At 43.5% G+C, this 17,979-nt stretch overlaps 1 protein-coding gene across 2 annotated transcripts in view; it reads right to left on the bottom strand.

Moving 5' to 3' along the window:
- Window positions 1-17,979, bottom strand: part of LOC102682577 (guanine nucleotide binding protein (G protein), alpha activating activity polypeptide, olfactory type) — a 137,490-nt gene that overhangs the window by 6,948 nt on the left and 112,563 nt on the right. For both annotated transcript variants that reach the window (XM_006633864.3, XM_006633865.3), the window contains exons 6-7: window positions 2,801-2,855; window positions 841-914 (exon numbers count right to left, since the gene is read on the bottom strand). In XM_006633864.3, coding sequence (XP_006633927.1) covers window positions 841-914; window positions 2,801-2,855 — 129 coding nt within the window. The remainder of the gene's footprint in view (window positions 1-840; window positions 915-2,800; window positions 2,856-17,979) is intronic.

The raw sequence follows: 17,979 nt of genomic DNA, 5'->3' as shown, positions 1-17,979 counted from the left end.
AATTATATTATAATTATAATTTCTGGAAGCATCTGAAGCATGATCAATTTAAAACACCATAATTTTAAGCGAGGGCTCTATAAAGAATCTATAAGAAGGAACATAAAAGTCTCAAAGGTGTACTGTAGGGAGGAACAGCTTGGCTTCCTGTTTTCCTTAAATTGCTATGAGCAGAAAGGCTTTTGGCTCCCCCTAGTGGAGAAACTGTGTGGTTACAGCTCCTCTGCAGTGATCCTCAATCATAGTCACCAGGGACTGCAGGTGGAGCTAGCTGGTCACAGAGGCAAAAAGTCTGTCGAACCACATCGGGAAAGTTCAAAAGACAAATAACTTTTCTCTCCTGCAGTCATAGTACAAAGGCAAGAACACCTAACTACTATGGTCTTTTAGTCACTCAATTTTTAAACCTACAAATAAAATGTATTAAAAGCAGCCAATCTAACAGAGAAAAAACCCAGATGGATTTAGCACTAAGCGACTGAAATGTTTTGCTCCAGGCACATGGTATCTATGGCAAAGAACAGGGGAAACCACATGCATGGGTCAGGCTGTGCTACAACACAAAAACAAATACCACCCACACAGCAGTGTAACCTGATGATAAATCTACTTCCTGCAGACTAAAACACTTCTAGTGACGTTTCAGGATACATAAAGCCTCTTTTGGTTGTTTAGCTGAACTGAAAAGCCAGTAAGACTGCTTCTAACAATCTGAAGTGACATGAACATAGTGTTGCAAACACTAATAAGATCAAGCCAGATGATTAATGCGCCTCTGTACAGGTCATTAGACCCCGACAATCTCTTGTGAAAACATTTTGACAAAACCAATGTACTTACTGGAAATTAACTTTGTCTACTTGAAATCGTGTTTCAAAAATCCCTGATGTCAAAACTCTGCATCGAAGCAAGTCCTAGAGTACAGGAAAAAAAATCAGAAAAAGATCAGAAGCTTGAAAAGTTTTTGTTAAAATGTAATGAAAAGAAAAACACAGACCAAACATTCATTTTTGAAGTTACTATCAAATTAGATTGCAATTAGTGATTTATAATATACTAAGATTACTGAAGTCATTAAATATCAAAATGAAGACTCTCTTTTATAAGAAATTGAAATACCTTCTACTGAAAAAATCTTTCAGCAGAGAACGGGCTCATTTTGAGGAAACAGAACAGTATCTGTTATTAGGCAGTATTTACATCGTCATACTGTGATCCAATAAAAACTCCATTCTGGAAGAGAAGTTCTTTCATGGCTTGATGAAGGCTCACAGGGTAGAAATTGAGTGAACCAATGCAATCAGCTGAGGAAATAACCACACCGCCCACACTGCCCCCTGCTGGCTGTGAGGTTAGCAGACACCATGAACACACGCAGAGGCCACTGATGCCTAGTAAGACACGTGACAACACTGTGCCCTGACAGATGTCTCCCAGGTGCTTTCAGGACGGATGGTCAATGATGCTGCAGGCCTGGAAAGATAACTCTTCCTGCAGGCGTTCAGCTGGGTTCAATTTCAGAGATCGTGATGGTCAACCCAACACTTGAACATAGTGTGTCCGAAGGAACGCCTGCGTTTTTTTTGTTCTGAGTGCCTTTCTCTCTCTTTCTTGGTTTTGCCTTCTGTGTAGCACTGGACCAAGTTTCTAGGCCAGTCTGCCATTGTAAATGAGAATCTGGTTAAATCAAGTATTATTATTATTATCCCTGACTCTGTGGGGGTAGGAAAGCGATCTGTGTATCAAGGCTGCCCTAACAGTGGTCAGACTACTGAACAGGACACTGAAAATGAGCACTAACAACCCTACACCTCCACTCATCCTCTGATCCTCCGTTGGGTGGCCAACATTTATATGCCAGGAGATAGTGATATTAAAGATTTGCCCATAATAAAGCCTATGCCACCACAAGGCACAGCATGCCAACATCTGTGAATGGCTTTGTCGTTAACTGGCCTGTTTCAAGTCCTAGCTCAATCATTAGCAATAAACTCTCTAGCCTACAGAACATGACTAGAAATGTTCCAGTCCTGTCTTGTTTCGGTGACATGGGCTACCAGGACAAGGATAATCAAATCAAAAGAACTGCTGCTTGTCCTTACAGCAAGACCATCTGATGTAAAACAGCTGGCAGTGGACATTAAGACTCCAGTGACATCCAGGCATTCATGATCCCAGGCTCATCTCCATGATTGACAGTTGTGGAACATTGCAGATGAATGAGGACCTCATTAACACTCTGTGCATGATGCACTAGGTTCTTATTAATGCACTGTGTTTACATGGCTGGGATGTGTACAACGCACATGGCTTATGGCATCTTTCAACCTACTGACAGGTCCACAAGCCTTTTTCTATTACTGTGACTCCTGTATACCTGTTGGCAATGCTGCTACATAGCATCGCTCTCATAACTGCATAAGGACAGTTCCCAATGAGAGGAGGCCATTCAGCCCATCTCGCTTATTCTTTCAGTAGCTAATTGATCCCAGGATCTCATCCAGCTATTAAGTTAAAGAAGCCAGGTAACCCGTTTCAACAGCATGACTGGACGGCCTGTTCCAGTCTCCCACCACCCTTGGTGTAACAGAAAGGCCTCCTGTTCTGTTTTAAATGCACTTCACAAAATATTGCATACAGCAAAATATTCCCCAGACACTTATTTTAAACTCACATTGGCAACAAAAAAAGTCCCAAGGGTTTGCTGCATAATTAATAGGACCTCATAGTATTTTATGGCCTCTCAGTAGAGATATATACACATGTAAAAAAAACATTTTTATTTAGTTTTATTAGTTACCTGATCTGTTGGTGTGTAGTCATTCTGTCTTACTGAGTCAATTCTGTCCAAAAAGCTGCAAAAGGCAAAGAAAACAAGACATTTTTAAAACAAATCTTTCAATGACAGTCATATAAGCACAAGATGTGTCTGAGGAGCTTATGAATTCAGAAAGCAAGAGGACTTCCTCTCTCTTGCACCCATGAACTACTAAAAGAGCAGGACAATTCTCTGAAATAGCGTTCATCCTGAACACAGAGAATCTTCACACACTTGCTCTTCATTCATATAAATTATTAATTTATTTTAAAACTTTCAGAATAGTTTCAGGAACAAAATACAGAGAACAAAGAGCTTGTACAGGAAATCTGTTAAATGAACCTTAAAAAAAGCCCATGATCGCTGAGGTCCATCACAATCACAGCATTCTCCAGCAACTGTCCTTGAGGCCAATACAGTATATATTTCAAAGACATGGAAAGAGTCGGCTAACTCTCAAATAATGATAATGCAGTAAAAACAACAACAGCAAAAAAACGCTTCTTTACGATGCGGACCGTGATCGATGTTTCCATTGCTCATCAACGTTTAAGACTCTCCTCAAACTTAAAATTTTTAACCCCAGCATAAAGCAGGTTCTTAAACAAAGTACATCACATGAACATATCAGTTTTATTTCTGCTTGATAACATCACTTGAGCATAATTAGTAACACTCCGATTAGCGCTTTACCTAAAGAACACAGGGGTCCAAACATTTCCTAAGACATGGGGCACCTGAGAGGTGTTTGAAACAAACTGCAGTTCTAGCTACATATACAGCAGTGGAGATAAAGTTCTGGCTTTGAATATATATGTTAGGATTTTATAAAAATCGAACAGCAGGTTTACAAATCTTTTAAGCAGGATACGCTGCCCAGAAACTCTGTATTTTACAGTCGATAGCCTATATGAAACAGAGCAACTCCTCACAGGAGAGTTAAAATTATTCTGAAAACTCTAACCACTACATCCTCTGAAACATTAACCATTGTAACCTACAAAACACTAGTCACCTGTAGAAAATACAGCTCAAGTTTTAAACAACACACAGTAACATTGGTTTTATAGCACTCTATATTATGAATCCAAAGTGTCCTGGACTGCGTTTATTTTACAGTGACATACCTCCCTAATACAATCCAGTCACTGCGTGTGAAACAGCCTTTTGTTGTTACTGACCATCATTATTTTAGAATGCCCCTCTCCAGACTGTCGTACACTGCGATAACCTACACACGCCTGTATGCTGGTGAACAGCAGTGCCAGTACGTCTCGGTCAGCAGCCTGGGAGAGTAAATGCGCCACCGTTCGCAAGCATATCGGCAAACAGCAGGACTGAGGTGCGCAGAAAACCGGCAGAAGACTCCGGCCTCGGGCCTGGGGCGCAGTGGAGGGCAGCTCGGGCCTCCTCTCACAAGCAGCACAGTTCTGCGCTCTTCGGCTGGGTCGTCATGTGGCGAGATGTAGACGCAGCGAATGCGGACCATGGTACTTCCACCACCACCTTGCGCGGCTTGTGTGTGCTTCCACGCACAGAAAGCCGGCCCTTCCTCACGCCCCACACGCCCTCCGGGTGCAGCGCGCGGCGCGTCCTTCCTCTCTTCTTGCAGCACGCGGGCCACGCCGCCTGCCAGCACTCCAGCTCTCCACAAGGATCAGGGGCTGTGCGCCGCCCGCCCACGTCCTGAGCGAGAACAGGACGAGCGCCTGGAGTCCAAGAGACCGTGGGCTGCATCGAGAAACAGCAGCTACTCGCAGGTACGTGGGAAATTACATTTTAATCGGAAGAGTAGTTAGTGAGACCAGCAGGGGGCGCTCACCCTGCAGTCTGTGTGGGTCCTAATGCCCCAGTATAGTGATGGGGACACTATACTGTAAACAGGCGCCATCCTTCTGATGAGACATAAAAGTGAGGTCTTGACTCTCTGTGGTCACTTAAAATCCCAGGGCGTTTCTCGAAAAGAATAGGGGCGTTACCCCGGCGTCCTGGCCAGATTTCCCATTGGCTCTTACCAATCATGGCCTCCTAATAACCCCCCTCTCTGAACTGGCTTCATCACTCTGCTCTCCTCCCCACTGAGAGCTGGTGTGTGGTGAGCGTTCTGGCGCACTATGGCTGCCGTCGCATCATCCAGGTGGGGCTGCACACTGGTGGTGGTGGAGGGGATCCCCATGACCTGTAAACCGCTTTGAGTGGAGTGTCCAGAAAAGCGCTACATAAGTGATTGTTATTATTATTCCATAATGTTGGTTCTCTGGCATTATTAAATGCTTTGTAACATCACACCAGCAGAGGGCAGGCAAGCACAATGAATATTACTGAGCCCCAGCTAAGCAATTACATAAGAAGTGCTCCTCATCATCTCCCGGCTGGACTAGGCTGCTCCTGAATTCTAGCTGTCTGTATTGCACACGGTTTATTTCTCCACTCTGCGTTGTTGGGGACAGTTCAGCAGTGTGGTTCCGGCGCGGTTGGCTCGCATTTCATTATCTCGGCCTGGGAATCCTACCCACTGGACGTTAGGCACGGCTTCACTGAAAAACCAGCAACACGAGCATGATGCATTGTATTAATCTGGCCATAAAAATGTTCCAGCCAGCCCGGCGTCTGGTGCTCCTTTACCTCCCCACCTTTCAGGGTCTGACTGATCTTGGCGAGGAAGGCCACTATGAGAAAGTGATGTGGACCTGTGGCCGGCTGCCAGCCCATTAAACTAAACAGGTCTGTATAGAAGGTATTCCAGGCTGATTCATGTCTGGGATCTGCACTTGGTGAGCTTGTTCTGTTTTAAAATGAGATGACAGTTTGTTGTTCCGAAGTCCGAGCCCCTGCTATCTGGAGGTGTTGTAAAGTAAGCTGAACTCCAGAAGCTGGCGCGGAAGCACACAGAGCCTGCCTGGTCTCGAGCTGCTTAGCTTATCAGCACCATTAGCGCTGAGCTAATCAGAAAAACCTCAGACTGGCAAATTCAGGCAGCCGTTACTTTGTAACACTGCCGGTCGACCATATGCCCTGCTGAGCTGACACCAAATCAGTCACGGATACTTGAAGCTGAACAGTTTGTTTTATTCCAGAGCTTTGCTTGTGCCCCCTGAATTGTCCCAGAGGCCGGCAGCCTGGGCGCTGACACAGCCTGTGCAGTTGAGGAAGCTGGGCCAGTCCAGAAATAGGGAAGAAGACTGCTGTATCTGCTAGGCAGGGAAGAGATCGTGTTTCACCTGGGGACTGATAGGTAAAATAATAACTGCTTCCCTAGAGGCGTTGGGATGAACCTGATCTTCTCAAAACTGTGTTATGAACAGCAGACACTATAATGTAGTGTGCATCAGCAGGAGAGGTGCTGGTGTCAACAGAGCCATGGGTAAAGGAAACAGTAAGCACACGTGTGTAGAGTTTTGTTGGTGAGGCTGCGTTGAAGTCCATCAGGCCTTTTTTAACCAGTTGAGAAGCGCTGCTTATGACGCTGCGTTTTACCCAGCTTGGATCACTCGATTCCAGCGTCAGCCGATTCCTGAAACTTGCTGAAGACCGCACATCCTTCGATCGTCCTCTCACCCGGACAACACTCTTCTCTTTCTTCAGATGATGAACTCGGAGATCCCAGAGATTTCCTCTCTGCCGCCAGGGGGAACAGTCTCTGTCCACACGTGGCCGGCTCGTCTAGCCCCCTGGACACAGGCACTGTGTGGGATAATCTCTGCCACGGTCGTGGACAGCACACATCTTCCATAACCCCCGCTACGGTCTTCTACAACGCTGAACGGCTCAGGAAAGCAAAACCTTCCTCGTTTCTGCAATTAGACTGGCTAAGATTTCTCAGAAACAAAATCAAGGTTTTAAAATGATTTTTCCTCTTTGTCATATACGAAACGTTACGCTCTGCTAAACAGGTCCACCACTTCTTGAATCGATCAGACGTCACTGTTTCTGCCATTACAGATTCGTCACCTGTTCTTGCATCCCGACACGAAAACTTTTCAAGTGACAGCACAAAAAAAGGAAGAGCTTAAAAAAGAAGAAAAAAGAAGAGCTTAAATGGCCTAAAAATAGCTATTTTTTTTAAATTTGCAACCTGTAAGGTGTGTGAAAAAAAAAAGCTTAAAGTTACAAGTGGCAAACAAAAACGTTATAAGTACAACTTAAGGAGGTTATTATAACTTAAGAGTGATGTCTAAAATAAGGTTTGTACATCTTTGACCGAAACTCGTGAAAACAAGGTGTTCTGAAACCTGCCCAGTGTCTGGAGAGAGACAGTCACAAGTGGGGAAGCTAAGGATTGAGTTGAGCCGAGTTCAAGACGTTTCACAAATGCAAATTACAGCAATGCAGCAAGTCGACAGGAAGTAGCCAGGACAAGGCGGTGAGAAATGTGAATGCTGAGAAAGCTACAGGACATTTTGTGATACTTCAGCTGCTGTTCTAGTCCAAAACTGCAATCTCAGATGAAGATCTACAAAACTGCGCTTCAGTGTTGCGAGTTAAATGTAGTTATTTCAATAAAGCTATCGGCCAAGTTACATTAACAAGGAGCAAATACCAAGAAGTTCCTGTCCAAGAACAAACTTTCCCATGTGACTTTTCTGGATGATGAGGGATGTTATGTGTGGGGGATTGCTAAACTGAAAGTCAGGGGCTGGGAAGGACTGCAGACAGAGTGAACTTGGAACAGCAAACAAAGTTCTTTATTAAAAAAAAAAGAAGCCATGGGCACAACACCACAGCTGGAGCTCTTCCGTGACCAATACTTTACTGTACAGCCATGAACATGTTTTCTGTGAATCGCACTTCACACAGCGTAGTTGCAGGAAAGTCAGATTCAAAACCGGCTATCGCAGTATTTGTTATTTCTCAAGATTACAGCGACAATGACAACCGAGTAGAAGTGAGAATAACAAGAGGGGATGTAGTGAATGGCAGCCCAAGTGCTCTTCAATTGTGTAAGAGTCCTGATACTACACACACACTTCAGGTGACCAAGGGATACATTCCTAAAACTTTTCCTTTTGTGCCAAATTAACTTTTTATTTTCACTTTGACTATTTTTACTTTTTTTAAGCTGTAATCCCAACTTTCTTTAAAAATTGTGGGAAAACAACGCCCCAAGACCTACATCTTTCAGGATACTAATCCCAGAGTTACTAAAAGACATTCATTTTTTGGTAACTGGAGGAGTTTGTTTTGTCTATTTAAAAAAAAAGGGTTTGTAAAATTAACACTATGCAAGATGAATAAGTACCATATGTTTTAACTCTCACTGACAGAAAAGAAACACAGGAAAACTACAGGACAGACTGTGTAATGAAATAGTAAGGGTGAGAGTATGCTTCAGACAGAAACCTGCTGTGTACCATTTCAGGGAAGAGACTGCTGTCTCGCTACTCTGCTTCTGGCTTCTGGCTTAGTACCGCTAAAGAGCATAAAACAAGACTTTGCTTTTGGTGTGGCCAAACTAACACTACAACAGCAAATCAGGTACAGCAGGCAAGACCAGTGGGAACAGTTACTTCAGTTATCGCTCCCACAATACCACATAAAGACACTGCTTTCATTCAAGACATTCATCTGCTAGTTCCCACTGCAAAACACTTAAATACATGAAGCCAGTGTGCACGCATGTGTGTGGCATCTATCATTTCCCAAAGTTAAGCTCTTGGGATAACAACAAGTGGGAGACGTTTTTGTTACTTCAGTTTTGAAGCATGTTCCTTTCCACATTAACCTGAACAATGACTGCAGGGACAAGTACAGTATCTTGTCAGGTCCTTCAACAACCAGGAGCATCACCACTATTCCATCTGGAAATAGATTTAAAGTGTTTTAGAAGCAAAGAACAGAAACAGAAATGATTTTTATTCAGAAAGGTGATAAAATCACAACTGTAGCTCTAATTTCAATTTTAGCAGCCAAGGTTTCACTACTGCTAAAAACAATTCAATTGGGCTAAATTCATTACTGCATTACTGAACAGTCTTGACCACACAACAATCTGAACTCCTGTTCGCTGTTAGCCTGCCTCAGTTCGCACGCTTGCGGCACGCACATGTAAAATCCTGCACACCGCCGTACATACATTTTTCAAGAAGCTAGCCTTAGTGTGATTAAAACAGTCTTTTAAATGAATGATAGAACGATTGAACCAGGATAAATCCAATCCACCATACAAAGGCAGATTCTTGGAAAAGTACAACGCCACCACAACTACTCCATCTGTGCCGTATTCCCATTCTGCCTGCTTTCTGGGATTTTAAGCAGGGTAACGGAAATATGAGCAGGATCGCTCTACCAGCAGACCCATAAGAACTTCTAGAAGGTATTGTTGAAGGAAGCATGACCTCCTAAACATTCTGAACTCTGGGTGACCACACTGAACAGGTCAACATACAATCATGCAGGGGATCAGCATCACAGGTAGCGGACAGATAGTGAAGGATGTAAAACCTGTGATTAGGCCCTCTCTCACCCCCTTCAAGACAGCAGTGAATTCAGCTAAGTTCCCTAAGTTCTCCTCAGGTTCCCGTTGCTACCGCAAAACTGCTAAGATACTGGGGTCAGGGGGACACGACCCTTGTTGTACTGCCTGAGAGACCCCCAGCAGAAGACTGCTTTGAGTGAAAGTCACTGCTCTTCCTCCAGGGCCTGTGGCGATTCAGAGGCAGCAACCAGTCTCCCTGAGCGTCCTCAGTCTCGTCGGGACTCCAGAAAGCAAAGCTGCTCCCCACTGCCTGCGCGAGTTACCCTGGTCTGGCCTGTCTTGTTATGTTTAAGCTTTGGTTGGACTAACCAGTCTTGGTAAGCGCTGTGTGCTGGGCAGATCTAAAGGACACCACTTCCCATTTCAGTTAACATGGCCAGTCCACTGCTCTAGTGTAGAGGGGGGCTTTCTGCTGCTGACTGCTAAATATTTGGTGCATTGAAGGCCTCTGAAAAGGAAGCGGAGTAAATGCATCCCGGACAAGTCCAGAGCAAATCAATTCATCACAGTAATTCAAAGCACACAGTGCCCACACTGTCCAGTCATGTTAAACAGTACTGTGTATTTTTAGTTTATTTTCCCTGCATAAACTTAAGTTATAATTATACTGTGCTGTAAGTGTTATTTGCAGCACACTGCAGATCCAAATATAGCACATTTAGCTTTCTAACATGCACGGAATCAAGCCTACCCAAAAATGCTGGACGGCCTGAACATCATGGATGTTGCTGATGAATTTTTAACAAAGTCTGGAGGTTGACTTAATTAATGTTAGAAATATGTATTTGCTTTAGCCACTTATCTTCGCTTCCATTATACATAGTACATTATACAAAGTACCAAAAACCTCCCATGTCACTTCACTTCCCCCCCAGCGTTAAGTCTGAAGAGATGACCACAGTCACTCAGTCCGGAAGGATAATGAAAGTGTTGTGGGTCTAAACGTGAAGATTCCCTTGAACGCCACACTGCTCTACTAAGCACACATCTGAAGAGGCTGAGATGAGAACTGAAGCTTGCGTTCCTTTTCAAAGAGGTAAAACAAGAGCTTGAGAGTTCGGTTTGTAAAAAAAATATTTCGTTGCCAACTGGTAACACCAGCAAAATGCAGGAACCAGCTGCTATACAGAACATATTTTATGACATTTTCAGCATTATCATTCTTAAAACAATCACTGTAATTTAATTTGCAAAACTGGCAATGTTTCCCTCAAACAGCCAAACAATATTAAATAAGCTAGAAGAGGGTGGAGATTGTTTAACAGTATTTTTCAAAGGACAGATTTAAAATCCAGGTGAAGAAGACTGACTCTTCAGGAGGCTTACAAAGTCCGTTATGGCACGTCCATTATTTTTAGGATGCGGTTATCAGTAAGAAATACTGTTACGTCCAGAAGCACACATGGAAGTTACAGCACAACTTGAAAATCCAGCAATACAGCGTGAATTAGATACCGAAAGTGTTAAAGGTTCCAACAGTGACGAGAAAGAAATCCCCAAGTCCAGCAAACCAGCCCTTTCCAGAGGCCAACTACAGCATCTTTATTGTTTTGCAAAGAAAACAGAACACAGACAACCTTGAAGTCAATGACAGTTCATACTAAATCATGGGCTCATTTGATAATTGTGTTGACTTTTAACAAATAGTGGACATTCTTTAATTAGCAAAGGGGGACACACTGATCAATAGTTTCCATATTTTGAATGGCTTTGCAGTGCTTAATGTCCTGTTACTTGTTAAAGCTCAGATTCCACACACCATACCAGTTTATTACAAACACAAGCTAAAAGCAAGAAAAAAGCAAAAAAAAAGACTTTTTAAATGGAGATAGTTTAGATTTCTGTTCTATTACTTTTAATTAATTTACCTTTGAATAAATGTTAAATATATATTTTTAAAAAATGAACTTCTCGGTATGGTTTGCATTCTGCAATCCTGCTACAACCATTAGGAAATCTCAGTTTTTCTCGGGTTTTGGAGGTTTGTCAGTGTTTATATTTTATTACAACCATGGTGTATTTTTTCAAAGGCATACATAAGTGACATGAACTAAACCAGAAGGGCATAAAACATGGCTATTATCTTTAAGTATATTCTAATTCCTTTGTAAAACAATCACTAAGTAAAACCAATCTTAATTACTTAAAAACAATTCAAGGGCTTAGTTACAAAATCTGTCAAAAACAGTAGAAAAACAGAGACTTACAGTAGTCCCCATAGACCTGATTCTGTTTAATTCAACAGTGTTAAAGACTGAATCCCTGCACTATGCCACATCTCCAAGGGTGAAGGCAGAGCCAGGCCTGCCTTCGTCCAAAGTGTGTTTTATATTAACTGAGCAAAATGGGACCTAAAACGGTTATCACCGCTACCACAGACGAGCAAACCCCTGATTCGAATAAAGATGAACAGTCACACTGCACGTTTAGGGGTGTCTTAAGCACCAGTTACTGCACCAGTAACATCATCACAAAAACTCTGTAGTTTCCTTGTCTCTAGCTTCTTCTACAACGTGAAGCTTCCCTCTCTTCAGTATGTACCCAGAAGTCACAGAAACACGCATCAGGATTTACTCTCCGAGATGCAATTCAAACACTTATCACTACAGTAGGACACTTTTTTATCCCTAGCAGTAATGAATCAGGAGATACCGGGTTTATATGAGGAAGGATGTACAGTTTTACATCCTGACAGATACATTGAACAGATTTAAGAACTAACCTTAAAAATGATATATTCATACAAAGCTACAGGGAGTTTGCTAAATATAACCTTGAAAATGGACATTCTCCTAAAAAAAACTGATTATACAAACCAAAACTTTATAAACACAAGTACCTGGTCTTTTTCAATTTAAGGAATAAATAGTTCAAAAATTACATTAAGCAGTCTTTTGGAAGAACACTGTTCTAGGTCTGAGATCTATTCTGAGAAACGAGCTATTTTAAAATCAGACTTAGGTTGTTGCTTTATTGCTGCATCAAATTTTCAAAAATAATTTATTCCCAATACTGGTGTGAACATCAGTTACCTATACATTAGAATGAAGTTTTTCAAAGATTCTGACTTAACTTGTACTAATACAACTGTATCTTTTGATCCTTCTAACGCTAACATTTAAAAAAAGAATAATTATAAGCCAGAATCTTTACCTTCGTTCTGATGAATATTTCTGATTTGAATTCTTTATCTCCACATTAAATACGCAGTCTACACTATAGAAAATGCAAAACCAGGCAGCAAAAAGCCTTTTATGACTTACAACTCACCCGTAAAACTGACTTTCTGCAAGAAATAGCAGAAGAGGCTTTTCCGTGAAACAGACACTAAAAGCTTAAAACTCTAAGATTGTTTTACAAATCGTATCCCCAAGTTCTACAGATCTTTGGTCTCCACGTCATCTGATCTCGCAGAGAAGCCAGGGGAAAAAGGACTGCCTACACAACTGACTGATTGTCAACTGCGTTTTACCATCAAATTAAAAAATATCAACCCTTAGAAGCAGACATCATTAATAAGCAAGAATCGTGGAGAGACTGTGAGATCACTGCCCTTCCTAACCCATGTTATTGTTCTGTAAGAAAACAACACTTGCATATAGTTTCACCTTCATGTTGTCTCACTGAGGCCAACTCACACTGAACAGACTCTTGGATAGGGGGTGCTAAACCAGCGCGAGATGGACGGAGTGAATATGGCTGATTAGAAGGATACTACATTCATACAATCAACCTTTCCCCACATGCCTTCTGATCCATTACACAGAGGCAGGAGACAGCAACGGTGAAAATCTTGAACTGCAGGGACTGCACCCCATGAAAGCAGACTGGGTGGAACACTTCCAGTCCATTCAGATATCGACGCTATGTGCCTCAGACACGAATATGGGAAAAGTGCCTTTAACTCTCTGCGCCACAACCTGGGACGGTACTCGGTGCTTCAGCCTAGACATGCAATGAAAAAACGAGCAATGGCCCGCAGGGCAGGCTTTCACAGTGGAAAGCCAAGCTATCACACAGCAAACCAAGTTTAATCCCAACGCCAGTGGTACAGAAAGAGCAAGTAAGGGATCAGAAGACAAGGCACCGAAAGAGAGTCCTTCACTCCCACAGCTTTGTTCACCTGGATGAGGAACCTGCTCTATCGCTGACGAGCCTGTCTGAGCTCTTCTCCCCTACAAAGCGGGTGAACATGGGATGCTGTAAGCCGACATGTGAGCTCAGATGTATCCTGCACTGAAGCGGCATGGCGACTGTGAGAGAGCACACAGAGGTGCCTCCGCACTAGCAAGTAACAAGATCAGTGGCTGTACTGGCCTAAATTACTGCTGCTCTTGTACGATATTTTAGCTAAACCGATCGCATTTTCCTGGTTTTGGAAAAGAAAACATGAAGGTAAAGGGCATCCTAGCTTTCTGGTTCTCAACACTGAAATACCTCCTACACATTAAACACTTGGCTTGCCCTCCTGTTGGCTCGCAGGCTGAACTCCAGCGTCAGGGCAGCGCCTGTCACTGTTCCCCACGGCTCCACTGCCGCTCCCCGACTGCGTGCGGGTCCCTGTGACGGGCTGCAGGTGGCGTGGTTCCCTGTATCGCGTCCTCTGCCTGCGCAGGCCCCTCGCACTGACCCCAGCTGATTTCAGCTGCAGCTCCGTTCCCATGGAAACCTCTACAGTCGACTCTGCTCCTCCTGAGCGTTGCCACGCAAGCATCCCTCTGCTTCCAGACATGTTACAGTACTACACACACACACACGCGCCTCATTCTGCGCTCGCTTCCCCATCTTCAGCAGCAGCGGCATCAGTAGTGACAACTGTCCACAGCTCTGCGCTTCAGCGAGGCAATCCTGCGCCTAACTTGTGCGGGTGAATCCCTTGTGAAAAGCATCATAACCGGCTGCATCCAATTATTTACAAAAACAAATCATACTGTTGCTTCCTCCGCACAGAACCTTAATGACCCGTGTGCTCCCCAGATAAGAGAGATTAAGAGCAGACACTTTACAGAACAGGCCTCAGCACACCTGTGGCAGAAGGCAAAGCCGTGCAAAATGATCCTTTCAACAGGCGAAAGTACAAGGTGGCGCCACATGCGGTGATCGTGCCACATAATTGTGTGCCACGATTACTGTCGTCGTCTGTTTTTTGGAAGGCTTATATAGCTACATTGTAGCTAAGAGGCGGAAGATAAAATTTGTATGTAATATGTATTCATCTTCAATCTTCACAGATCTTCAAACTGCGTATCTCAAGGCACACTAAGACTTCTGGTAACTTCACACATGTCACTAGATAGTCAAGAACAGGAAACAGATATATAGGTAAAAATCTCCGAACCCCCCCATTTTTTCATCTGAGTGTGCACCGAGCCACAAGCCTGAATGCCGAATAAGTCCCAGGCGCTGAGTCTGTACAAGATGACACAGTTCGCCACGCAGAAACTGCTCTGTCTACAGCAGCGCTGCAATACATTTTGCAACAGCTGATAAATTCGGTCTTGTAACAACAGTGACATTAACCGCAATGTAAATTACAGGGCTGTTTCGATGCAGCCTTTGCAAACCACATCACAGCTCAGGCAGCACAGTCAGGTACGTCTGCCTCATGGGTTGGGCCGACAGAAACAGAGGGTTCAGATCTCTGCGCAGATAAACATTCAAATTAATCAGAAATGTTAGTGATGATGCACCGCCGATGATCCATGACCTAAATATTCTGGGATTTTTTTTTCTTCATTAAGAAAAGAAAAGCGTTCTACCCCACCAGCCTTTGACGATCGATAATATGCATACACGTGAGCAACCTTGTTTACCAAGTCAGAGACAAAGACTCTTTTATGTTATCTATTGAGCAGATTGCCTTTTCTTTAGAACCGACTGGCCTAGAATTGTGATCACTGCACCCTGCAGCATGATCATGTGTGGTAATGAGGGAGCTGGAGCCAGCATCAATAATGATAAAGACCGAAACAGCTGTCGGCCGAGTCTGCAGGCCACTTCACACTGGCTCTAAACTTCCTCCAAAATTACATTATTTATAAATCCCACTGGCGGGGGGCTGAGATTTCTGAAGATGGCCAGGTCTGAACAAAAGAGGGTGCCGTCCCTGTACCACACTCTGCAGAACGCAAAACTGATACCAGCCTCTGCTAACGTGCTTAATAAAACAACTCGCCTGGTGACGCGTGGCACTGCACCTTTACTTAAGCTCTGACGGACTGATTGATTTTAATTTATTAATGGGAAGAAAACAAGGATTAAAAAACCTCAGCGCCAGTATGCGTCGCAGTAACGCAGTCGCGGTCGTGGTTGTGTGTCAGTGTGTACTTGTGCACTGCTGTGTGTGTGTGTTCGGCAGCCAGGCACAAGCACAGAGTGCAAAAGGTTGGGAATTTTTGCAGCATGCACCTTGGGCCCACCTTCTGAGGCTGACCTTCCCTTGTTTACCGCACATTGCTGGGATACTCCCTTTGATTCAGCCTGACACACGTGACCCTCAGCCAGTTTCTGCTCTGCAGTGTTGCTGCTAAAAATAGCTCCAGCTTGCCTTGGCTCCACTGCTAGTTTACATAAGCTCTTAGGGGGGAGAGACGCTGTTAAGGGGGTGAGCGACGTACGGTAACAGAGGCCTCCTGCTTGCATGCTTATGCTAACCTCCTGAGCAGCTTTATTTTCAATGTTTACGTTCATATAGTCGTGTTTACTGATGGCTTCATGATTTCAGAAATGGTTTCCTTTTCTGTCGCTTAACCAGAAGCGGCTGGCAGAACCGAGAGGCGGAGTGGTCCGTGTGCGTTTGATGAAACCTGCAAGGAGGGGGCGTCGGATCTTGTTGTTAGAGGCAGGGTGTTTTTTTCTGCCCGCTTTCCGGCAGCCTCAGAAATCGGTCTGTCCCGCACAGCCTGCTGCTGGTGCAACTGACGACGCCGCTTCTTACAGAGAGAACCTTTCCCCACCATGTGCAACTCATGATGCACACGGAGCCTTCCCGAGAACGAAAAATCAATAAACTGAAACCAGAAAGTAACGCGGATAATAAAGAAGCCACCTGCACTTAATTAAAGACAAATGTTTATGTGGGGCTCAAAATAACGTTACAATGGTGACCAACGAGAACCACGTAAGGACACAAGCCCTTGGCTCCAATCAGAATGTGCAGGCCAGTCGCAGAACCAAGACCTCAGTAATACGCCTTTAACCCTAGTCACTTGATGACTCAGGCCACGTTGTGTCCAATACTCGGGAGTACAGGCCATATACAGCCTTTAATTGTGCATGTGTGCAGCTTTATATCAACACGTTTATGACATTTAAAGTCCAAGTAATAAATAAAAAAAGGATAACAATAAAATAAAAAATCTGATCTTATCAGCACGAGTTACAACACTCGTCTGTTATACTTTTTGTTCTAATAAATATTTCACCCTTTTGAAAAACACAAGGCGTTTAAAGGCGTTCATTAATCAACAGTCCTTCACCGTTTTTATAGCGATCCCTGAAATTCGGTAAGGGCCTGCAAGTGGTTACTCATTTCTTATCTGCCAGCCCAATGTCCTGTTTTAATCTTTCAAAACTTCACTGAACTTGCACGCTGCACCACCGGGACGACTTGCACCTGAAGCTCCCACTCTTAATTTAGGACTGCAATCAAAATATCACAGGAGTATACTATGCCGTATACAATCCAATAGCATAAAAGATAATCTTTTAAACTTGATTTTTAAAGCTGCAGAAACCCGATGAGACACTTTTAAAGTGTACCATCCTCAGTCAAATGACAACTGTTAATTAGGTTACAAGTCTGGTTGGGGAGGGACGGGACACCTATTTAATTTGATACATTTCAAAAGCTTTTCTTTAATGCTAAAACTACAATGGCCCTCCATCACTGTAATTAGTTGAACTGGGACAGTTGCGGTTTTTCTCCTTTACTTAGTTAAATTGATATTAAAGGCTGATGATTAGTAAGTCTAAAGCGCAAACTGTAATGCTTGAGCCGTTCAGATCTGCTGTACCCTTCGCTGGTTTGAAGGAAGAAGTCAACAGGAACACCTTAAATGACATGTCTGGTGCTCTGCTATGGTTTCCCGGCTAAGTAAATCTGAAAGGAGACGATTTCTACACAGTTGGAAAAAAGAAGTTATGCAGCAGATAAAAAGATGTCCTTTAATGAACCGGCGAAACCATTTTCAAATACAAAAAAAGGAGCATCAGCTACTGTAGTAGTGCAGTACTTATCAAAGTCAACCACAGCAAAAGAAACTCCTCTTCCAGTTTCCATAGTGGAATAAAGTTTTTACTAATTGGTTTGCCTTTTAAATCACAGTTTTTACCTTCCGCTGGCCAGCTACCAAAGAACGAGACCCAGGTGATAACACTTATTTCGCTAATATTGACAGTCTGGCACCTGTTGCTCCAGGTATGTTCAATATTGTTATCTGACTTGGGCAGCTCCAACAAGCAACGCTGGCTTTTTCACTGCGCATAAACAGTGTTTCTTCACGAGAAACAGAGCAAGTCCCGGGCCCTGGATATCGATGGTTACATTACTATCATTGCAACAAACACTCTCCTCGCTGTTATTAACAACTGCTTAAGAAAACCATTCACATTTTAATGCTTAACAGAGGCGAGTGAGACGTGCTGATCAGTCCTGAGTGGCCCCAGAAGAAATGAAAAGAGAGAG

This window comes from Lepisosteus oculatus, chromosome 6, assembly GCF_040954835.1.
Source record: "Lepisosteus oculatus isolate fLepOcu1 chromosome 6, fLepOcu1.hap2, whole genome shotgun sequence".
Lineage (NCBI taxonomy): Eukaryota > Metazoa > Chordata > Actinopteri > Semionotiformes > Lepisosteidae > Lepisosteus > Lepisosteus oculatus.
The sequence above is the reverse complement of the archived record's forward strand: the minus strand, read 5'-3'. Positions and strand labels throughout refer to the sequence as shown.